Source organism: Muscardinus avellanarius (assembly GCF_963383645.1).
Source record: "Muscardinus avellanarius genome assembly, chromosome: 3".
In the NCBI taxonomy this organism is placed as follows: domain Eukaryota; kingdom Metazoa; phylum Chordata; class Mammalia; order Rodentia; family Gliridae; genus Muscardinus; species Muscardinus avellanarius.
Window position 1 is genome coordinate 54,070,257 of NC_137788.1, and position 24,788 is coordinate 54,095,044.

Sequence of the window (24,788 nt, forward strand, 5' to 3'; positions counted from 1 at the left end):
GCGCCTAGGCCGAGACCCCAGCGGGGCGCCGGCGCTGCCCCGCCGCGCACTCGCCCTCCGCCCCGGGCGGCGGTGCAGGTTTGGAGAAGAAATATTTGCACGCGCGTTGTCCTGTGTCGGTAATTGCGAAATTTTACCGCGCATTTTCTTACAGTTTTCCCAGAAGTATGTAGAGCGCCACGTGTCTTAAATCTTTGGCAAAGGTGTAGTCCTTAGTTTTACTTTTTTTTTTTCCTCGAAAAATAGGAATTGAGTCGTTGCGTAAAGGAAAAAAATTGGAAACAAATGGGACCGCGAGTTCACGCTGTCATTTGATCGGGAACCTTTACTGTTGGATTCCTCACGTTTTCTGTGACGCATAATTTGTTACGTTTTTGATGTAACAATCCCCCCATAAGATGTAGAACGTGGCAAACTATATTCTTGACAATGTTAAGTGTTTGATCGTAGCTTTGAGGGTCGGAGGGTTTGGTTGAGATGTCGATTTCAGCGGCTTGATCATTTTCCCTTGGTTAAGTCCAGTTACTCAGCCACTTAAGAGAATCCAGTTTCTGTCATTTATTGGAATTGGCGCTCAAGAAAACGAGAATCATTAATGCTTATAGATCTTGACTGACAATTTAGCGCAGGATGGTTTGTCATTCATTAGGATAGCATTTCATCAGAAATATTAAGTGGCCAGGACAGTAAATTAGAGACAGGACGGGGAAGTTAGTCAACTTTCTGCTTCCTGAGTTGAGGCTCAAAAATTGTTTCACTGCCGAATTCATTGAACTTCTAGATCAGTCAGCTGAGTGAAATGCTTTAGGATGGAATTTGAATGAACTTTGTGTAACTAGGCTATATCTATATTTGAAACTGGTTGCTGAGGTTTTGTGGCTTTAAGTATGATAATGCTCCAGTTAAGCTACATGAGGTGGTGCACACTGGTAATCCCAGTACTTAGGAGGCTGAGACAGGAGGATCACAAGTTCCAATCCAGCTGTAGCAATTTAGTAATATACTCAGCAAGACCCAATTTCAAAATTAAAAAAAAAGTTTTAAAAGGGTTAGTGGTATAGTTGGGAAGTAGAATGCCCCCGGGTTCAATCTCCATTACCAAATAATAAAACTTACAGATGATTTTTTTCTTAACATATAAAAAAGAAAAATAGGATTTAGAACTGCCACAAATATTGACATATTTTTTCATCTGAAAGCTTTACTTTAAAATAGGGTAGAAAGGTTGCAAAAGGCAAACTTATGCTTCCTACTCAAAGCAGTTTGTTTTTAAACATAGTTTTTAAAAGGTTTGGAAAACTAATGGAATACTAATTTTTTTTAGCACGCAAGAATTTAATATAGTTTAGCAAACAATTTTTTACAACCACTGTCCCAACTCTGCCTTTGCTTTATCATCTTTACTCAAGTTTCTAGGTGTATAACTGAGCACCAGATCTATGCCTGAGTTATACTTGAAGCTTTTTAGAAATTTTGTTTTATATATTCATATTAAAGACTGTGGAAGGGAGGAATCTTTTCTACTACTGCTTTGATTGTTCCATCTATCCTTCTTCCCTACTTTTGAATTAAGAGATGGTAGTTGCAGCTGGGCGTGGTGGCGCACGCTCCTAATCCCAGCATTCGCTCCTAATCCCAGCATTCGGGAGGCTGAGACTTGGAGGATTGCGGTTCACCGATAGCCTCCGTTACTTAGTGAGGCCCTCTGCAACTCAGACCCTGTTTCAAAATAAAGAATAAAAAATAGGGCAGGTGGTGTAGCTCGGAGGTCAGATGCCCCTGGGTTCCATCCCCAGACCCGCAAAAAAAAAAAAAAAAAAAAGAGAGAGATGGTAGTTGCTTAGTCAATATTTTTTGAGTGAATTAATAAGCTTTAATGAAAAATTGAGTTTTCATGTCTTAGTAGCTTTACTGTAGTTCTACTAAGGGTGATATTTTGTGGTTTTGCTTTAATCTGTAGCAGGCTAATAAAGGTTGAGTCACATTATTTTGTTTAAGAAAGTTAAAGATGCTGTGGCAAGTTCCTTTATATAAACAATAAATATTGTTAGGCATTGAGTTTTCAGATATGAAGTCCAAATTTGTAGAGTTTCCTTGGTAAACTTGTTTTCACAATTGATGATTTGGTTGCCTACAACTGATAATTAATGAAACATTTTCTTTGTGATTAACAGATATAATTGATGATTACAACTACCCTCTATAATTCTTGTCAACTCCTTGGGAATTGAAAAGAAAATGCCTGGTGTCATACCTAGTGAAAGTAATGGGCTTTCAAGAGGTAGTCCATCCAAGAAAAACAGAATTTCTTTGAAGTTTTTTCAGAAGAAGGAAACTAAGAGAGCCTTAGATTTCACAGATTCTCAAGAAAATGAAGAAAAAGCTTCTGAATATAGAGGATCAGAAATGTATGTATCTTATTGAAGTATATTTTTGTGCTTTTAAGATGCCGGATCAAGAAAGAAACATTGAACTTGGGTTAAAACATACAGACAGAACTGATAGTCCATAGAGGCAAACAAAAAGCATCCCCACCATAAAAAACAACAGTACATTTTGGTATTATTTTAGTACAAATCTAGTGGTGTATAATAGGAACAGCAAAACTGGTGGTTCACCATAGGGGTCACTCCCACAGGCTGTTATTAAACTGTCCTGAGCCATTTAGACTAATTTGGAGAGATATTTATTGACTAAAATTATCTTTCAGATAATTGTATACCACTTATTTATGGTATAACACATTGTGTTGTGTAAGATGCAAGAAGTAATTGATTTTACTATTTTTTCTTATTGGTGCAGAAGGTGTGACAGTTGTCTAAGTTGTTTAAACTAGTTACATAGCACGTGCAGGCATGTCATAACTACTCATACTTGCTGGAGGCATACAGTTGCAAATTATATTTAAAATTAACTTAAAAATAAATGCTTTTCATGCAAAAAAATTCTTTAGTGACTGTGAGAAGAAATCAGTACAAAATGGAATACTTTATTTCCAGGTTGTTCTATATTAGCTCCTTATTTAGCAAGTAGGCACTCTGTTTTGTGACAGAAGTTGATTTGGTACCACATACAGATTTGTAATACCTACCAAATCAGTTGAGATTGTGAATCTTATAAATACTTCTGAGGTGCTAGTAGAATAATAGTATAAGGCTTTAAGATAAAATACTGAGAGACACATACTGTTAAAGTAAAACAGTGATAAACTTGGACACTTTATTTTGGTACTGGAGATTGAACTCAGGGGCATACTATCTCAAGCTACACTTCCAGCCCTTTTTATTTTTTACCTTAGAAACTGGGTCTAAGTTGCTGGAGTTCCTGTTAGGTTGTTGAAGCTGATCTCAAATCTGGACTCCTCCTGTCTTAGCCTCTCAAGGCTAAGGCGCATGCTTCCACACCTGGCTTGAACAATTTATTTATTTATTTTTATTTTTATTTTTTTTGGTGGTACTGGGGTTCCTGTAAGCCCTTCTACCTCCGGGCTACACTCCCAGACTTACTTTATTTTTGGAAACAGGGTCTCTTAAGCCAGCACGGCTGGCTTCGAACCTGCGTGATCCTCCTGTCTCTGCCTCCCAAGTGCGGGGGATTACAAGCGTGTGCCACCAGGCCAGGCAACAATTTATTTTTAAGTGAGGGATACACTGTCTTTATAAACTTTCCTTTGTAAAGAATCTTAACATCTGACTTAGTGCAACCTCACAAATATTGCCATATTCCCAAGTTCTATTCAGAATTAAACTACTTGATTAAAATATCACAGTAAGCTAAACAAATCACAGTAAAAGTTCAATTTTTTTTTTACACTCTATAAAAATGGGATTAACATCCTCTTAGGGGAATTACTTTGAAGTTTGTTGAGTCTAATAAGATTTTAAAATCTCTAATTCTGGGTTTGTGTTAATTTTGAGCGTGGACAGATTTCTTCTCTTAAAATGTCATCTGACTAAAATTGTTATACTTTTCGGGTTACACCACTTATATTTAAAGGCTAAATCTTGGGAAATAGTATTTCCACTTTGTTTAAGATGCTACTTCATTTTATCTTTTTTCTGTACTTAACAGTGATCAAGTTGTTCCTGCAGCACAGTCTTCACCTATAAACTGTGAGAAGAGAGAAAATTTGTTACCATTTGTGGGACTGAATAATCTCGGCAATACTTGTTATCTTAATAGTATACTTCAGGTAAATGGACAGATTTCCTATATACCAAAATAGGAAAACGATGTAACATTTAATGTTTCTGAGAGAAACATTGGGTTTTGGAAGACTTTGTTTGTACTGTCTTTGCCTTTTGAGTGTAAACCGGGATATCTTAAGATAATGATTCTAAATTGCAGGTTTTTAAACTTGCTTTGTGGTAAGAGAAAATGATGTATTAAAAGTGAGATAGCAAAATGAGTAAACTTGGTTAAATTTTATTTTTTGCCTGATGTTACGGGATATGTATCGTAGCCCTTGAAATTGTGTTGATATTAAGTCTGTGCCCTTGTACTTTAAATATAGGCTGAAGGTTCAGTGCCTAATGCCAGTGAGGAAAGGAAGTGGGCCACTGGTTTATGAGGTAGAGAACAAATTTTGACAGCTTAGTCTCAGAATTGTATATAATATGCATTAGAATTCCTGTATAGTTGGGCGTGGTAGTGCATGCTTTGTAATTCTAGTACTTGGGAGACTAAGATAGGGATGGGGACCGAAGGTTCGCAGCCGGCCTCAGCTACTTAGTGAGACCCTATTTCAAAATAATGAATAAAAAATCAGGGCTGGGGGTGTAGCTTGGAGGTAGAATATCCCTGAGTTCAATCACCAGTGCTGCAGAAAGAAAGAAAGAAAGAAAGAAAGAAAGAAAGAAAGAAAGAAAGAAAGAAAGAGTACCTCTACAAAAGGTATGATAGTATTTTAATGATTTTAGGTATACTGTTTGTTTAGTAAGCACTTAAAACAGTCTCACTTTTTATAGGTGTTGTATTTTTGTCCTGGTTTTAAATCTGGAGTGAAGCACTTATTTAATATTATTTCAAGGAAGAAAGAAGCCCTAAAGGATGAAGCCAATCAAAAAGATAAGGTAAAAAAAAAAAAAAAAACTAGCCGGATGTGGACAGCCTCAACTACTTAGTGAGGCCCTTCACAACTCAGTGAGACCCTGTTTCAAAAATACAAAGACTAAAAAAACTAGGGTTGAGCGTGGTATAATGCTCCTGGGTTCCATCCCCAGTACTGGGAAAAAAAAAAAAAAAAAAGGAATGTAAAAAGTGGGAAAAAAAATAATGGAAATACACTTGCTTAGGACTAAAAAGTAATAGATTGTTAGCTGGGTATGGTGGTGTATGCTTGTAATCCCAGTATTTGGGAGGCTGAGACAGGAGGATTACAGGTTTGCAGTCAGCCTCAGCTACTTAGGCCCTGTGCAACTTAGTGTGAAACCCTCAAAATAATAAAAAATGGGGTTGGGGGTGTAATGGGGTTGGAGGTCTAGCTTGGAGGTAGAATGCTCCTGGGTTCAATCTCTAGTAGCAAAAGAAAAAAATCTGTTAAAGAATGGGGAGGAGAATGACAGATTATTTCTGATAATAATCTAGAAATGAGAATTGAAATTCTCAGTACTATTCTGTATTCTATCAAGAAGGTAATTTTTTATTGTAAACTATAAAGCATTTTCTCCATTCTCCTGCACAACCTGTTACTTATCCATTGTTTTTCAGATTGATTTTATTAATTGGTACTAGTGATCAAACCCAGGGCTTTGCACATGCTAAGCATGCACTCTGCCACTAAGCTACATTCCAAGTCCCAACTTTAATATTTAAGTATATTTAAAGAAACCTTTGACCTAGAAAACCATTACTAGAAAATTAACCATTATTACCCATATTGAAAGTAGATAAAAGAAGCTGGGTATGGTAGTACATGCTTGTAATCCTACTACTAGGGAGGCTGAGACAGGATCATCACAGGTGCCAGGATAGCCTCAGCAAGTAGTAAGACTCTTAACCTAGTGAGACCCTGTTTCTTTCTTTTTTTTCTTTTTTCTTTTTTTTTGTGGTACTGGGGGTGGAACCCAGGGGCTTTTCTACCTCCAGGCTACACTTCCAGACCTATTTTATACTTTATTTGGATATAGGACCTCTATAAGTTGCTGAGAGCCTCACTAAGTAGCTGAGGCTGGCTTTGAACCTATGCGATCTTCCTGTCTCAGTCTCACCACGCCCGGCTGAGACACTGTTTCAAAATAAAAAATAATAAAGTAGGACTGGAGGTGTAGCTCAGAGATAGAATGCCCTCAGATTCAATCTCCAGTACCATTAAAAAAAAAAAAAAAAAAACTTTGTGTATGCCCAATTAAATTAGTGTTATAATTAAGTTTAGAGAGCAGTCAAGGAGGAAGGTATGTAATTTATTCATACATGAACATAACTCATTTTTGTGTTTCTTCCTTGACAGGGAAACTGCAAAGAAGATTCTTTGGCAAGTTATGAACTTATATGCAGTTTACAGTCCTTAATCATTTCAGTTGAACAACTTCAGGCTAGTTTTCTCTTAAATCCAGAGAAATATACTGATGAACTTGCTACCCAGCCAAGGCGACTACTTAACACACTCAGGTATAGCCTATAAATTTACATTTCTAGATTAGCTACTTTCCATCTTTGGGGGAGAATGATACATGAAGAAAAAGGAATAAAGGGCAAGGAAAATTGAAATTCCAGGTCCATAGTTCTTTATATCCCAGAGGCTCTGAAAACTGATTAGATTTGGATTTGTATGAGGCTATCTATGGTCTATTCATACCACTAATGTACTGATAAGTTTTTTTTGTAGGAAAAGTAATAGGTTTAATTGTAGGGCACTGCCCTATATTATGTTTGTGATTTATTTATTTACTTATTTATTTATATGCCATACTATCTTTTTGAGTCTGAAAGTTTCTGAATTCCCAAACACATAAGACTAGGAATTGTAAATCTGTATTCAAAATGTGTCATATGTATGAATCTTAAGTGCCAAATACTTGCACTGTGTGTGTTTAGAAGAGAACTCTTACTTAACTGGATTAGATTGCTTTGTGGTATTGTCTTGGAACATGAAATTTTATTCTATAAATGAAGTGGCATTATTTGTAAAAACTTTAACATTTGATGTCTTTAAAAAAAGACATCACTGAATCATTCAGTTTTGAAATAGACCCAGGTGTAGCATATTCTTTAGCTTTGTTAAGAAGCTTGTAGCACGGTGACCAAGATCAGGCTTGAATCTTGGCTTTTTGTCCCAAGTAGCTCTATGACCTTAGGCAGGTTCTTTAACCTCTTTAAGGCCTAGTTCTTATCTGTCAGTAATGGTAATAATGGTACTTGCCTCATAGGGTTATTGTGAGATTTATATATACATGATAAAAGTTTTGAATAAAACTTGGTATATGGTAAATACCATATGCCAGAGGTAGCTATTAATTCATTAAGAGGATCAAAGTATTGGGATAATGAAAATAGGGTTAAATTTCTTTTTACTTTTAGTTATAAGCTTAGGTAAGAGGTTTCAAATTAGTAGCTGAATAAATGAACTTTCTTAACTGAGGTAATTTATAGAAAGATTTGCTTTTATATTTATTTCATCTTCAAAACTGTGTAGTAGATGAAATGGACATTTTTATTTATAGGGAGCTCAACCCTATGTATGAAGGATATCTACAACATGATGCACAGGAAGTATTACAGTGTATTTTGGGAAACATTCAAGAAACATGCCAACTCCTAAAAAAAGAAGAAGTAAAAAATGTGGCAGAAATAACTACTAAGGTAGAAGAAGAACCTCACCAGAAAGAGGAAATAAGTGGAATTAACAACATGGAGACTGACAATTTGAAGAATTCTGAGGACTGTAAAGAAAAACTACCAAAAGGAAATGCGAAAAGAAAAAGCGACATAGAATCTGGTAACATGAAGAAAAAAGTTAAAGTATCCAAGGAACACCAGTCTTTGGAAGAGAACCAGAGACAGACTAGATCAAAAAGAAAAGCTACTGGTGATACATTAGAGATTCCTTCTAAAATAATTCCCAAGTGTGTTTCTGAATATGAAAGTGCAAGACCCTCACAAAGGAAATCAAGAGTTAAAATAAATTGGCTAAAGTCTGCAACTAAGCAACCAAGCATTCTTTCTAAATTTTGTAGTCTGGGAAAAATAACAACAAACCAAGGATCTAAAGGACAATCTAAAGAAAATGAATATGATCTTGAAGAGAACTTGAGGAAGTGTGAAAGTGATAATACAACTGGTGGCTGTGAACTTGTGTCTCCAGGAAATGATGTTAAACCTATAAATGCTAATGAAGTGAAGCCCATAAACAAAGGTCAGTATGATTGTTAGACTTTGATAGGTAGGAGTATTGATAACTGCAGAAATAGAAATGGTCTCTTAGATACATGTACAATATAATCACTAGTCAATTTGTTGGAGAAAGTAATTTAACACCGAATCTAAACTGGTGTTTTTTAAGCACTGTGATTGGATGTGTATGTATTGTGTGTGTACATATACATACACACATATATATAATGTCAAGATTAATCTTAAGGTAATGTTAAATGAAGGAAGTCCAGTACATTTTAATGGAGAGATTATATTTCCTTTATGCAGTATTTGACATAAACTCTAAAAGAAATTTTAGTGAAATTTTTAAAGAGAACTGAGTAGTTATGTCTTATTTGACTTATGATTCTACTCAGTTTTGACCATATCTACATATCTTGGAAAATGTGTAATATTGATATAGTTAATGAATTTACCTAAAATGCCATCCTTATTCTGGTGTTATTCTATAGGGAAGTGTCTATGGGAAGCAAGTTGAGAAAACACAACTGCCTTTCTTTAAAGACAATGGTAATTCATATTTAAAACTATCTTCACAGGGACTTTACATTTCATGAATAAGGAACCTCTTAATGCTAATAAGCTGAAATATGAAAATGGGGCTTTTGTTCATAATATACTTTATTTCATTGGGAAACTGGTTATTTGGGCTACAGTGAAAAACTAATTTGTAGACTTATATTTTCCCATTATCATTTCAGGTGCAGAGCATATTGGTTTTGAGCTAGTGGAGAAATTATTTCAAGGTCAGCTGGTATTAAGGACACGTTGTTTGGAATGTGAAAGTCTAACAGAAAGAAGAGAAGATTTTCAGGACATCAGTGTGCCAGTACAAGAAGACGAGCTTTCCAAAGCAGAGGAGAGTTCTGAAAGTAAGCAGAAATTGGGTTCTTGCATGGACCATGGAATGAGTTTTCCTCAAAAATACAGTCCAGTGTATATATGTTAAAATGGAAAAAATAAATGCTTTAATAAGTTAATTTTTGGGTACTTTAATCTTTCAGACCTCGAGGAAGTTGTTATTTGGTACTGGGGATCAATCCCAGGGTCATACTACCTCTGAGCCACATGCGAGTCCATTTATTTATTTGTTTTGGGGATTGAAACCAGGAGCAGTTGATCTCCAAACTTATATCCTCACTGTATTTTAATTTTTGCTTTGAAATTGGGTCTCACTAAGTTGCTTAAGGATCTTTTTTGCTAAGTCACTGAGGCTGGCATGAACCTGTGATCCTCCTGTCTCAGTCTCCCAAGTACTGGGATTCTAGATATGGGCTACCTTGCTTGGCTCTAAAGTTATTTTTAATACACTATTTGAGCCATTGTTGTGTCCAGTGCAAGCCATAAGATCATGGAGATGTCATGGGAAATGGTGAGACTGATATTGAAAATTGGCTATTAAACTAGCTTGTCTTACAGTGTTGCAGAGACTAGTCTTAATCTTGTTTTGCTATCTATTCCTAGCATGTATATATTTTTGGCTCACCCGTTAGAAATAAAGGATAGGCATGCTGTTAAGGATGAGCTTCTGAAAGTAAAATATCTTTGGTTATTTCTAGTCAGTGGAAGCAGAATGCTGCTTCTGCCTATGGATCTCTGTGGTTTACTTTTTGAATGTCTGAAGGATGTATTTGTGAATGAAAGCTTGTCTTTTACAGTTTCTCCAGAGCCAAAGACAGAAATGAAGACCTTGAGATGGGCAATTTCACAATTTGCTTCAGTGGAGAGGATTGTAGGGGAAGATAAATATTTTTGTGAAAATTGCCATCATTATACTGAAGCTGAACGAAGTCTTTTGTTTGACAAAATGCCTGAAGTTATAACTATTCATTTGAAGTGCTTTGCGGCTAGTGGCTTAGAGTGAGTATTGTAAATAAAAGCTATATGAAGAAAATAGGCTGCTGTAAAGGAGAAATTTTGTTTAAAATAGTAAAATAGTGGGAGTATAACTTAAGTACTGACCAAATGAAGTAACTTGTAAGAATGTCTTAGAATGTTTTGTTATTAAATAGTCTACTTGTAAAAAGGGCCCAATTCTTTTTAGTTTTAAGGTAAGTTTGGGAGTCAAACAAGTCTTTGAGAAAGAGGAGAAATTTTCTTCTGTAATTGAGAACTAAAATGGCTTAAGAACTACTAAAAGTATAAAAGTGCTGCATTTTTTATAGTTTTTTTTCCCTGACTGTATAATGTCATTATAGATTTCATTCCTCTCTATATTAATGACTTGCTTGAAATGCCATAAGAACTTCCAAGTAGTTTTCTCACATACAATGTTGTGCTACAAGACAACACTTTCTTCCTTAGTCAGTGGGCTTTTTCTTTGCTATACCACTACTACTTTCGTTGTACCCAAATCTTTTTTTTTTTTTTTTTTTTTGTGGTACTGGGGTTCCTGGAAACCCTTCTACCTCCGGACTACACTCTCCCAGACCTATTTTTTTTTTTTAATACTTTTTAAATTTGGAAACAGGGTCTCTTAAAGCCAGCACGGCTGGCTTCGAACCTGCGTGATCCTCCTGTCTCCGTCTCCCAAGCACGTCTTACAAGCGTGCCCCACCACGCCCGGTCTTCGTTTTACCCAAATCTTGATGAAGCCATCCTTTTGAAATGTAAAGGATTTTGGTTTTAAAAGTTCATTCTTTTTAAAATGCCATCTAATTCCTTACTGCATAAAAATTGAGTAATGAGAAACCCCGTATGTCCCCCACAGGAACACCTAAATACTAGCAGTTATTTCAGTATTTTGTTTATATATTTGAGGTCTTGTTTTTATTCTGCTTTTTATTTATTCATATGAGCACTAGATATTAAGGGCTTATTCCGACTTCTACGTGGTTTCACAGTAGGTATAACAGGAAACCTTTCTTTTTCTTCCAAAGGTTTGATTGTTACGGTGGTGGACTTTCCAAGATCAACACTCCTTTATTGACACCTCTTAAACTATCACTAGAAGAATGGAGCACAAAGCCAACTAATGACAGCTATGGATTATTTGCAGTTGTGATGCATAGTGGCATTACAATTAGTAGTGGCCATTACACTGCTTCTGTTAAAGTCACTGACCTTAACAGTTTAGAACTAGACAAGGGAAATTTTTTGTTTGACCAGATGTCTGAAATAGGTAAGCCAGAACCAATGAATGAGGAGGAAGCAAGGGGTACAATTGAAAATTATGATGATGAAGTATCGATTAGAGTCAGTGGAAGTACACAGCCAAGTAAAGTTTTGAACAAAAAGAATGTAGAAGCTGTTGGACTTCTCGGAGGACAAAAGAGCAAAGCAGATTATGAGCTATACAACAAAACATCTAATCCTGATAAGGTTGCCAGTACAGCATTTGCTGAAAATAGAAATTCTGAGACTAACAATACTAATGGAACTCATGAATCTGATAGAAACAAGGAATCCAGTGACCAAACGGGCATTAACATTAGTGGATTTGAGAACAAAATTTCCTATGTAGTGCAAAGCTTAAAGGAATATGAGGGGAAGTGGTTGCTTTTTGATGATTCTGAAGTGAAAGTTACCGAAGAAAAGGACTTTTTGAATTCTCTTTCTCCTTCTACATCTCCTACATCTACTCCTTACTTGCTATTTTATAAGAAATTATAGAGTGAGTGTATTTTCCTTGTGTATATATATTAAACAGACCTGGACAAACATTGGTAAATATGATTACATCAGAGTCTATAGCTTATCTTTTGAAGCTATTGGATATTATTGGTCTCTCTAGGTTTTTAAATAAATAGTGAAATTTGAAATACTGAGAACCATGTTAATTTTTAGAATTCATTTTCCTTAGTAGAGACTAGTGATGCATTAGCTTCTGGGAGCAAATTTGTATAGGTTCTAAATGAATTACCCAAAATGGAAACATTTAAACACTTTTGGGTTTACACCAATCTTTTGTGTTTGTTTTTAAAAATAAAGTGCTTGTATTTGTATTCTCCATATTTTGGAGTTAAATACCTTCATGATGTTTATAGGTCTGTGGTTTTTTCACTTAAATAAAATCTCACTCAGTACATTTAGTTTTATAAGTCTGGAAGCCAGATCTTTGATGGGCTGTGCTGTAGAGAGGCACAACGTGTATTCACAATGGTGTACATTGTGTGCCTTGAATTGCTTTGGAAAGTATGTTGGAAAATGGACAGTCTTACCTATCTTCATGGAAGTTTTATATGTATTTATGAAGATGATTCTGTACTCTAGTAAATCCTTTGGGCATGGACTGATTTGATCTTCATACTCATTCTGCACGATCTGTAAATAGTACTTCAGACTTTAGAGGTATGACCTTAAATTTAACTTTTTAAAAAAAACTGGGAGGTCAATAAAATTTAAACTGTTTAACAAACTATGTATATAAATGCTCAAGTTTCTTACTTGCAAAATTTATCATAAATGCAGCTGAGTTTTACTAAACTTGTGGAGAGAGAATAAATATGAATAATTACCTTAATAGCACTCAATATTTTCTGATGGAGGTGAAGAGTTTCTCAGAAAGGAGAAATTGTGCTTAGTTCATCCAAGTTTTCATACTTAAAAGAAGTTTACAGCCGGGCGTGGTGGCGCATGCTTGTAATCCCCACGCTTGGGAGGCGGAGATGGGAGGATCGCGCAGGTTCGAAGCCAGCTGCGCTGGCGTAAGAGACCCTGTTTCAAAAATATAAAATAGGTCTGGGAGTATAGCCCGGAGGTAGAAGGGCTTCCAGGAACCCCAGTACCACACACACAAAAAAAGTTTACAATAAAAATGATCACATTTTAGTTTTCCTTTAAAATAGACATACCTAAAACTGCCAAAATTGGAGAATTTAAGATGCTTTGGACATGCATAAAAACTTTAAGCTCTAATATAAGATATGCTAAATTGATAAGTGGTGAATTATGACTTGTTAGAAGACATTCTTGGCACAAAGATTTTGTGTGTGGTACTAGGGACTGAACTTGGGCATTCTACTTCTGAGCTACACCCTAGCTTTATGACTGCAGGTTCGTGGCCAGTTTTTAGCAACCTGAGGCCCTCTGCAACTCAGACTATATTTCAAAGAAATAAAGCAGGGCTGGGGGTATCACTCAAAGAATTCCCCTGGGTTCAATCCCCAGTACAGTAAACTGGAACGATACATCTCATTTTTAATAAGTGAGTTGCGTTTTTCTATAAGATAGTGTGATGGAAATAGTCAGTGTTCTCCCCTTTCTACATTCAGAATCAGCCCTGAGCATTATCCATAACCCATAATATTCGGATGGAATAGATCTAGGATAGAGCAGGGGCCTCTCATAATCAAAAGACAGCCAACATTAAGAACTAGCACATATTACTCGACAAAAGATTGCATTTTTAAGGAAACAGGAAACTAGCAAGTATTGTATATAATACTGAAGTCTTATTTTACCAATTTTGGTACTGGAATTGAACCTAGGGGCGTTCTACATATGAGCTACAACACAAGCCTGCCCCCCTTTAATTTCCTTTTTTAAAATTTTTGAAAGTCTGCTAAATTTTTAAGGCTGGCCTCAAACCTATTATTCTCCTGCCCCAGCCTCCCAACTGTTGGGATTACAGGCATGCACTATTGCACCTGGCTCCAAGGTTTTTAAGAGTGAGATGAAGCATCTTTTCAGTCAGAAAATAATTGGTATTGTATGACAACCAAATCCTGACATCACATTTGTATGAAACAGTGTAAACTTCCATAAATGTAACCTAATGAGTAACCTAGGAGTAAATATTCTGTTCCTTTTACCTGTTCTTTTACCCCTCTAAGAAGAGGGGCAGAGTATGTCACTTGCCTTATACATTTAGGTTCTACTTTTCCCAAATAGATTTTTTTATTTCCAATGCTGGGCATTGAACCCAGGGCCTTGCACATGATGGTACAGCAGCTGCTATACCACTGGGCTATGCCTCCAGTCTCATGTATTTTTGAGATTGTTTCAGATAGCTCCTTTAGTTCCAGCAATGGGGGGAGGGTCATCTGATACACCTTTTTTGTGATTCAGTAAGCCCATGGGGTGGGGAGAATCAACCATCATCAGTGCACATCACCTATAGAAAGAATTAAGGCCTGATATTCAATCTGATCAATTCTTAAGTGATTCATGTGACTGGTAGATCAAAAGGATTAGTGACATTCTATAAGCTGTAACACCACACAAATACTTCCAGAAGTATGAATATGTACTGGTTTAGAAAAATTTACCAAATAATTCAGATGCTAATTTATTAAAATATTTTCCCATTACCTTTTCATACAAAGCTACAATTTTAAATACATTTATTTTGGCCAGAGCAGCTAACTCTACTCTTTACAAGTGCTTTGTAAAAACTGTACAAATACCAAAAAGTAACTATGTGACTTCTCATTTATCTGGTAGATTAAGTTCCAGCTTTGTTACCTTCACGATGATATGAAATCATTTTAAAGTAGATTTCTAACTTACTGGTTCAGGTAGTTAAAAACTGATGGATGGCTTGTTTATTTGAAACATTTTAATTCTAGAGTCATGAAGCTCATACTAATAATCATGAAGAAGTGGTTGTTACCAGTATTGTCTCAATACTTAAAATAGATAAAGTTTTATCAGATAGAGTTACTTTGGCAATTTTAAAAAATGTAGTACTGGGAATGGACCACGGGGGGGCATTCTACCTCCGAGCTACATCCCCAGCCCTATTTCTTATTCTTTATTTCGAAACAGGGTCTTACAGAGTTACAAAGGGCCTCAGTAGCTGAGGCCGTCCACGAACCACAATCCTCCTGTCTCAGCCTCCAAATGCTGGGATTACAAGCTTGCACCACCACACCCAGTTACCCCCTAAATAGTATATAACTTAGAAACCAGTTCCAAGACTTCGTAAATCAGTTACCAATATCTGTCTTTACCTATTTACTTACTTAACTCAGGGCTTGTTGAACTATAAAATGCCCACCAATTTGACTTTAATATTTGCTAGTGTTTTGTTTTGTTTTGTACTGGGGATTGAACCCAAGGGCATTCTACCTCCAAGCTACACCCCAGCCCTATTTTATTTTTATTTGGAAACAGGGTCTCCCTAGGTTGATCAGAGTCTCACTATTTGCTGAGGCATTTCTCAAATCTGTGATCCTCCTGTCTCAGCTTCCCAAGTACTGGGATTACAGCCATGCACTACCACAACCAGCTTATTTGCTAGTTTTGGAAATAGTTCTTGAATGACCAAACTTTTCTTTGTCTTGTTCGATAAAAGAAAAACTAAAAATCCCACTCATTAAAATTAGTGTAAACATTCACATATTTAATAGTACCTTTAAAATAAGCATTACTACATTTAAAATGGTTCCAAAATGAATCTATAAATGGTAATATAAATTAAAAAATACGAACATAAAGTAAATAAATTTAACATTAGCTATGGTATAAATAATGGTAAATCTATATAGTGTACCTTGAGTCCTTAAAATGTTTTTAAAAAATTAACAGTTTGTTACCAGAATGTTAGAAACCACAGCCATGATTCTCAAACTTTAACCATTCACATTTGATATTTTGGCATTCTTCAATGAGTAAATTATTGTAATTTCCAGAATTACATTCGAAGTCCTATTCTTAAGTAGATCTTCTTTTCACACTCAGTGGTGAATACATGGCTCTTTTCAAATGAATAAAACAAGTAAGTGCATTTATTTCAGAGATCCATTTTGCGAAGGCTCATTCGACTGAAGGAATCTCTGGAGGGGGAAATAGGAGATACAGTATTAGAAAATAAATGTGTACCACACTTTGGGGAAAAATCATTTTTTTAGTATACTTTATTATTTTAACATGCTTTTTATATCATGGTAATCTCAAATTTTGCTACTGGTTCTTAATAACTTTCAAGTTAGATGCTCATTGTGCCTTATATATTCTGGCTCAGGGAATTCTCTAAGAGTGTAACCACGTTGCCAAGTCTGTTGAACATTTATTCATTTGTCCAATCAGTGCTATAGATAATGTGATAAGAAAAGGATATAACGGATAATGAAAGGTTTCAGGAAAATATTTTGGGGTTATTAATTGGCAAAAGGGAGATTGTGTGTGTGTGTGTGTGTGTGTGTGTGTGTGTGTGTGTGTGTGTGTGTGGTACTGGCGTTCCTGGACACCCTTCTACCTCCGGGCTACACTCCCAGACCTATTTTTATACATTTTTATTTGGAAACAGGGTCTCTTAAGCCAGCGTGGCTGGCTTCGAACCTGTGCAATCCTCCTGTCTCTGCCTCCCAAGCACGGGGATTACAAGTGTGTGCCACCACGCCTGGCAAAAGGGAGATATTTTTTTAAAGTACTAAATTTTGCCAGGTGTGGTGGCACATGCCTATAATCCTAGTACTTAGGAGACTGAGACAAGAGGATTTTAGGCTTAAGGCTAGTCTCGGTAATTAGTCTGTTTCAAAATAAAATTTTTTTTTAAAGGGTTAGGGGTAGCCGGGCGTGGTGGCGCACGCTTGTAATCCCTGCGCTTGGGAGGCAGAGACAGGAGGATCGCGCAGGTTCGTAGCCTGCCTTGCTGGCTTAAGAGACCCTGTTTCCAAATAAAAATATAAAAATAGGTCTGGGAGTGTAGCCTGGAGGTAGAAGGGCATCCAGGAACCCCAGTATCACCAAAAAACAAAACAAAAGGGTTAGGGGTGTGGTTTGAAGGTAGAATGTTTCTGGGTTCAATCCCCAGTATCCAAACAAAACAACAAAACCCAACTATATTTTAGGTCAAACCAATGGTTCTTAAATTTTGTTTGGTCTCAGATCCTTTTTACATTCTTGAATTATTGAAGGCCTCAGGAATCTTTTGCGTATATGGATTATATGTTGATATTTACCATCTAACAAAATGGATATTATAGTTATTTACAAAATAACCAATTACATATTATTATAAATAACACTGCATAAAAAAACTTGTAAGAGATTTTAGAAGAGTGGCGCTTTTACATATTAATGTCTGGCTTAAAAGAAGATCTAGATTCTTCACTGCTTCTGTATTTCTTTATTTCTTTATTTATTTTTGGTGGTACTGGGGTTCCTGGAAGCCCTTCTATCTCCGGGCTACACTCCCAGACCTATTTTTTATATTTTGAAACAGGGTCTCCTAAGCCGCCACGGCTGGCTTCAAACCTGCGCGATCCTCCTGTCTCTGCCTCCCAAGCGCAGGGATTACAAGCGTGTGCCACCACGTCCGGCTACCCCTAACCCTTTAAAAAAAGCCCGGCTGAATGTATTCAGTCTTTTAAACTATCACATCTCGCCGGGCCTGGTGGTGCAAGCTTGTAATCCCACATTTGGGAGGCTGAGACTGGAGGATTGTGGTTATCAGATCACCTCAGCTACTTAGTGAGGCCCTCTGCAATTCAGTGAGACCCTGTTTCAAAACAAAGAATAAAATAGGGCAGGGGGTGTAGCTCGGAGGTCAAATGCCTCTGGTTTCCATCCCCAGACCCCCCCCACAAAAAAAAATCAAATCTCATGTAGTCTCTGGAAAAACTCTACAATACCATCAGAGAGAATTGAGAGTGGACAAAGGCAAGTAGTATCTGGTATTAATAGAAGTTTTCAACCAAGAACTTCCTAAAAGGGTGCAGGGCAGGGACTCCTTTCCTATGGATCCTAGATTGAGAACCACTAACTTTAAGAACAACTGCAAAACAACATTCCAGATTTGTAAATCAAAAATTCTAAGCCGGGCCTGGTGTTGTGGCTCATGCTTGCAATCCCAGCATTCGGGAGGTGGTGACCGGAGAATTGCGGTTCGCAGACAGCCTCAGCTACTTAGCGAGGCCCTTCGCAACTCAGTGAGACCCTGTTTCAAAAATAAAAAGACTAAAAAATAGGGCTAGGGGTGTAGCTCGGAGGTAGAATGCCCCTGGGTTCCATCCTCAGTACGAAGAAGAAGGAAGGAGACGGAGGGGGAGGGGGAGGAAAGAAGAAGAAAAGGAAGAAGAAAGAAATCTACAAAGTAGACTGAATTACTTGCTCAAATAGAAGTAAGATTCAGTTGTAGAAAGTTCCAACTTATTTCTAATTTGTCAACACAAAGTGGAGAAAATCACTGAAGCTTTTTTGATAGTCATTGGGATTACTGGCTTTAATAATCTATGTTACTGTTTCCTATCATAGCTGAGGGTTGCCTGGTTTCTGATACATTCTAGTGAACTCTCCCACAAAAGTACCAGAGTGTGATAGGACTTTAGGAATCGTTTTAGGAGGCCAGATTTCTGAGTGCTGTCCCAGTTTGTATGTGTGCTTAATACAACTTTATGATTCTCAAATTATAGGAAGAGCTGACTTCTATACTGCAGACTAAATTATAGGTGATAAAAGGCTTATACTAGTTGAATCTATTAGAATTCACAGGACACAATATCTGAAACCATAAAATAAGAAAAGTTATATTAATTCATTATTAAAATAATTCAATTTTATTTTTCTAAAAAACTCTGAAATAAAATGTAAGCATACCTGTGGCAAGTGACAGGCAATACTGCCTTGTACAACTGAGGAATCTTTCTGTTGATCAGTGGTTGTAGAGCTTCCTTAAGGCGATGGTAGTTTCTCTCTAGTTCCCTTTGATATTCTTTTTGATCTGGACCAATTAAGCTCTTATTTTTTCTTAAGGCATCTTCACACCTGGGGGGAAAAGCATAGAATCAAAAAATTTCTTCTGGCATAATTGGTAGCTTAGTGACACACACAAATATATATTAACCATGATGAAGACAAAATTTGGTTTAAGGCAGGAAATGATTAAATTTAATGAAATCTGGAAGTGTTTTTAAGGGAATTCAAAGTTTTATAATAGAAACTGGAAATCTGCAGTTTGTTGCTGTTTATTTTTTGCCATCCTGGTGATGGAACCCAGGGACATTCTACTTCTGAACTACACCCTCAGCCGTATTTTTCAGTCTTTCTATATTATTTATTTATTTATTTATTTATTTATTTATTTATTTATTTATTTTGGTGGTACTGGAGTTCCTGGAAGCCCTTCTACCTCCGGGCTATACCTCCAGACCTATTTTTACTTTTTTTTTTTTTTTTTTTTTGGTGGTACTGGGGTTTCTGGAAGCCCTTCTACCTCGGGGCTACACTCCCAGACCTATTTTTACATTTTCATTTTGGAGACAGGGTCTCCTAAGCCAGCGCACGCGGCTGGCATCAAATCCGTGCGATCCTCCTGTCTCTGCCTCCCAAGCGCAGGGATTACAAGTGTGCACCACCACACCCAGCCAGTCTTTCTATTTTTTGAAACAGGGTCTCACTGAGTTGTGAAGGGCCTCGCTATAAATTGCTGAGGCTGTCCGTGAACTGTGATCCTCTGGTCTCAGCCTCCCAAATGCTGGGATTACAAATGCCACCATGCCTGGCTAGAGATTTTTTTTTTTTTTTTTTGAACCGGGATTGAACTCAGGATAGGTTCTACCTCTGAATCACACCCTGAGCACTATATATATATTTTTTATTTTGAGACAGGCTCTCACTAAATTGCTAAATCTCATCTTGAACCTGCTATCCTCCTATCTCAGCCTCTCAAATACTGGGATTACAAATGTGTGCCATCACACCCAGGTAAAAATTATATATTTTAAGTCTGAAGCCATTTTTTCCCCCACATAGCCTGGAAACTCTTTAAGGAATGTAATCATCCTCATTTATGTGAAACCTGTGGCATCTGGCATGGTGCTTTCCTATGTTCAAATGTCTTTTGTGTGTGTGGTACTGGAGTCTGAGCCCAGGGGCATTCTACCCCAGAGATACCACCCCCAAACTTAAAATATACCTTATTTTAATTTTGAAGCAGGGTCTCACTAGGCTAGTGAGAGTCTCACTACTTGTCGAGGTTGTCCTCAAACTTGTCTCAGCTTCATGTGCACTACCACGCCTGGCTAGTAAATGAGCAAATCTGGATGACAATTCTGTGTGTGTGCCTATGTGTATGTGTACAGGGGATAGAGCCCAGGGGCATTCTACCTTTGAGCTACGCCCTCAGCCCTTTTTTTTATATTGAAACAGGGTATTGCTGGGTTGCTGAGTCTTGCTATGTTGTTGAGGGTGTCCACAAACCTGTGATCCTCCTTGTCTCAGCCTCCCAAGAACTAGGACTATAGGTGTGTGCCACCATGCCAGGTTGGTAACAGAAATTTAAAATTTATCATGATAAAAACCCTAGCATAACTACAAATAAGTAGGAACTTCCTTAATTTAATTAAAAATATTTGTAAAAACCCTACAGAAAATACTCTATCAACCTTTCACTTTAGATCAGGCCCAAGAAAATGATGCCTTCTATTCTTATTAAATATAGTACTAGAAAGCCTGGGCATGGTGGCGCACACTTGTAATCCCAGCATTTGAGAGGCCAAGACCAGAGGATTATAGTTAGCGGACAGCCTAAGCTACTTAGTGAGACCCTGTTTCAAAATAAAGAATAAAAAATAGGGCTGGAGGTATACCTCAGAGGTCGAATGCCCCTGGGTTCCATCCCCAGTACTGGGGGGGGATATATATATATATATATATATATATATATATATATATATATATTCCTAGAGTTCCAGATTATCACTGTAAGACATGAAAAAGATTCTACAGATAAAATACTAGAGCTAACTATTGAATTTGGTAAATTTTTCACATAAAATTAATATGTAAAGGTCAATACCAGCGAACAATATAATTTTAAAAAATCAAAAGTATTAAATATAGTACTAGAAAGCCTGGGCATGGTGGCCAGGCTTTCTAGTATCATATCAAAAGATGTATGACTTCTATACAGAAAACAAAATTAACATTCAAAAGATCTAAATAAATGAATAAAATAGTCCTTGATTAAAATAAGGTGAGGAATTGCTCTTCCAGATAGCAGAATTTATACAGTTGCTCTAATTAACATGCTCTTGGTTCAAGGAGAGATAAATACAGCAATGTAAGAAAATAAAGACCACAGAAATAGGTGCATACAAACATGGATACTTAATTTATAATTGTGATAACACTGAAAAATAATGGAGAAAAATAGTGAAATAAGTGCTGCTGGGCAACTAGATATCCATGTGGGAACAGAAACCTGATCCATACCAAAATAAATGAGTTGACAAAATGGACAAATCAGTTAAAATCAAACTGATCCCTACCTTGAACCACACACTACACACACACACACACACACACACACACACACACACACACACATACACACACACCCCCACACCCCCACAAGTGGATTCTTTTTTCTTTTTTTGTGGTACTGGGGATGGAACCCAAGGGCATTCTACCTTCAAGCTACACCCCCAGCCCTACTTTTTATTCTTTATTTTGAAACAGGACCTCACTGAGTTGCAAAGGGCCTCACTAAGTATCTGAGGGCTGTCCTCGAACCACGATCATCCTTGTCTCAGCCTCCAAAATGCTGGGATTACAAGTGTGTGCCACCACACCTGGTTCACAAGTGAATTCTTTACTAAAAAAGGAGCTAGGCATGGTGGCACACACCTGTAACCCCAGTAATTGGGAAGCTGAGATGACAGGTTTGAGACTAGCCTTAGTAACTGAGTGAGACCCTGTTTCAAAAAATAAAACTAAAAATAAAATGGGGTTAGGGGTGTAGCTTGAAGGTAGAAGAACCCTGAGTTCAATTCTCAGTACCACAATAAATAAATGAATAAATAAATAAATAAATGAATAAATGTATTTGTCCCCCTTGTTTAACCCATATTTAAATCTTAGATATACTACTATATTGACTTTTAGAAAATATAGAATATTACTAGGAACTTGGGTTAAAAATAATTTCTTCAACCAGACACACAAAATCCTAGTCTTAAAGGAAAGGTAGCATCACTTAACTACATTAATTTAAGAACTTCTACTTAGCCAGGCATGGTGGTACACACTTGTAATCCCAGTGCTCGGGATGCTGAGACAGGAGGATCACACAGGTTTGAAGCCAGCCTCAGCTACTTAGTTAGTAGGCTCTCAGCAACTTAGTGAGACCCTGTTTCCAAATAAAATACAAAATAGGTCTGGGAGTATAACCTGGAGGTAGAAAAGCCCCTGGGTTCCACCCTCAGTACCACAAAAATAAATAAGTAAATAAATAAAAATAAAGAACTTCTACTTATAAGAATAAGTGATAAATTTCATATTCAGAGGAGATATCTGTGATACTTACACATGATAAGGCATTACATACCCAGAATAATCTTAGAAAACAGTAAGAGAGAATCTAACAGTAAAATGGCAAAAGATGTGAACATGTAACTTTACAGAAGAGGAAAATGAAATGGCTGGACACACTCTAAGAAATTCAACCTGTTGGCTCATCAGGGAAATGCAAATTTAATCCACAATCAGTTATCATTTCATATTCACCACACTGGTAGAAGTTAAAAAGTATTTGTGCGAATAAATAGTAATAGGAACTCTCAAATATCAGTGGTAAATTTGACTTATATACTTGGGAGAAATATGGCATCATCTAGTTGAAGATAGACACTATGAATCAATGCCACTCTTAGGTACAAACCCTAGAAAATCTCCTGTACATGTATGTCCAGAAATAGGTAAAGGAATATTTCAGTAGTACTCTTTTTAACTAAAACCAAACCAAACCAATCAGAAACAACTAAAATATCCATCAACAAACAAGCAAAAAAATCAATCATGGCATATTCATATAATGGAAACAAAACTTATTATAAATATATCTCACAAATACTAAAAATGGCAAGTTGAAAAACTACTGTTTTCATAAAGTTAAAAGAATACAAAACTAAACTGTTATTTAAATTTGAGAAAACAAATGATAAAAAGATAAAACATAAAACAGAAGAGTATATGGGGAAGGGACCTCAAAGTAGTGATAATACTGTTTCTTAAGCTGAGTGGTAGATACATGACTTTTTCCTATTCATTATATATTATTTTCAATCTATTCAAGATTAATGAAAACAAGTTTTAAGAGACACAAACCAAACACATAAAAAGTAAACACACAGAAAAATGCCTATTGTTTTCAGTAATAAAAACAAACTGAAGTACCATTTAAAATTGACTAGCAAAAGACATCTTACATAACATTACTTAAAGCAAGGTATGCCAGGACTAGTACACTTACATTCTTTGCACTATAATACTAAGAAGCTTTTGGGATGTACTATGTATTAAAGCCAATACAAATGTTCATGTACTTTGGCTCGGCAATTTCATGATGGAAATTTTTTTTTTTTTGTGGTACTGGGGTTCCTGGAAGCCCTTCTACCTCCGGGCTACACTCCCAGACCTATTTTTATTTTTGGAAACAGGGTCTCTTAAGCCAGCGCGGGTGGCTTCCAACGTGCGCGATCCTCCTGTCTCTGCCTCCCAAGTGCGGGGATTACAAGCGTGCGCCACAATGCCTGGCCATGATGGAAATTTTAATTCAACAAAAGAAAAAAGGTATAAAGTATGCCACATTCAACTGAAACTTTAAAAAATAGAAATACAGAAGATTAATTTGAGAAAATAATATAACCGTTAGAATAATAGTACTAACTTTAATTGAAGAATAAGTTTTAAGATTATATGTGTATTGACTTAATGACAAGTGTGATAAAATATATATGCATATCTGCATAAAAATGAAAGACAACAGAAAAATGTAGTACTGGCTATAAATTTTCTTTTAAGGTTTGTATCATGTATGGTTTTATTTCTTACTTTTTTTGTAATTTAGAAGGAGAAATTTTCTCTACAGGTAATAACACACAAGAAGACCTGTTGACTACAAGAACTCATTACTCTAAATACATACAAAGAAGATATTTGTTTAGAATTATAATTATGGTAAAATATTCCAAAACAAAAGTAATTTAAAAGTATCTGAGCTGGGTGTGGTAGCGCATGCTTTTAATCCCAATACTTGGGAGGCTGAGACAAGAAGATTGTAGGTTTGCAGCCAGGCTTAGCTACTCAGAGAGGCCCTCTACAACTTAGTGAGACCCTGTTTCAAACTAAAGAATGGAAAATATGGCTGGGGTATAGTTCGGAGGTAGAATGCCCCTGGGTTCAATCCCTAGTAACACACACACACACACACACCACATCTGATTGTCTTATTACTAAATGGCTATGATGTAATGAAGTATATATTCTTCCATGATCACCTTGCTAACAAAGACAGGAGGACTTACTTTGCTGCTGCTTGTTTTACACACCTCAATAATAAAATTATCCTAGATATCAGTCAATTCTATAAAGTGGGAAACAGTTTTTCCCCCTCATACTACCACAGGTCATCTGTTCCATATATTAATAGCTATATTTCTTGTTATTTCCTCAACCCAATCTTATGAGGACATCTAGCTTAATAATCACATTCCATGATTACATCAAACTAAAATGCTTCTGCACAGTAA

At 36.5% G+C, this 24,788-nt stretch overlaps 2 protein-coding genes across 10 annotated transcripts in view; one reads left to right on the forward strand and one right to left on the reverse strand.

Annotated features, from left to right (window-relative positions):
* Positions 1-2,238: 2,238 nt before the first annotated feature.
* Positions 2,239-11,985, forward strand: USP1 (ubiquitin specific peptidase 1; the record flags this gene model as incomplete). The annotated part of the gene is made up of 8 exons (XM_080692624.1): positions 2,239-2,408; positions 4,072-4,192; positions 4,968-5,072; positions 6,449-6,609; positions 7,662-8,353; positions 9,075-9,245; positions 10,032-10,233; positions 11,253-11,985. 8 exons carry the CDS (start codon positions 2,239-2,241, stop codon positions 11,983-11,985), a joined length of 2,355 nt encoding a protein of 784 aa, XP_080548750.1.
* A 4,063-nt stretch (positions 11,986-16,048) lies between these two features.
* DOCK7 (dedicator of cytokinesis 7) overlaps positions 16,049-24,788 on the reverse strand; it is a gene marked incomplete at both ends in the record, with an annotated part of 202,642 nt that continues 193,902 nt past the window's right edge. For all 9 annotated transcript variants that reach the window (XM_080692026.1, XM_080692025.1, XM_080692023.1 and 6 more), the window contains 2 exons: positions 16,049-16,091; positions 18,856-19,023. In XM_080692026.1, coding sequence (XP_080548152.1) covers positions 16,049-16,091; positions 18,856-19,023 — 211 coding nt within the window. The remainder of the gene's footprint in view (positions 16,092-18,855; positions 19,024-24,788) is intronic.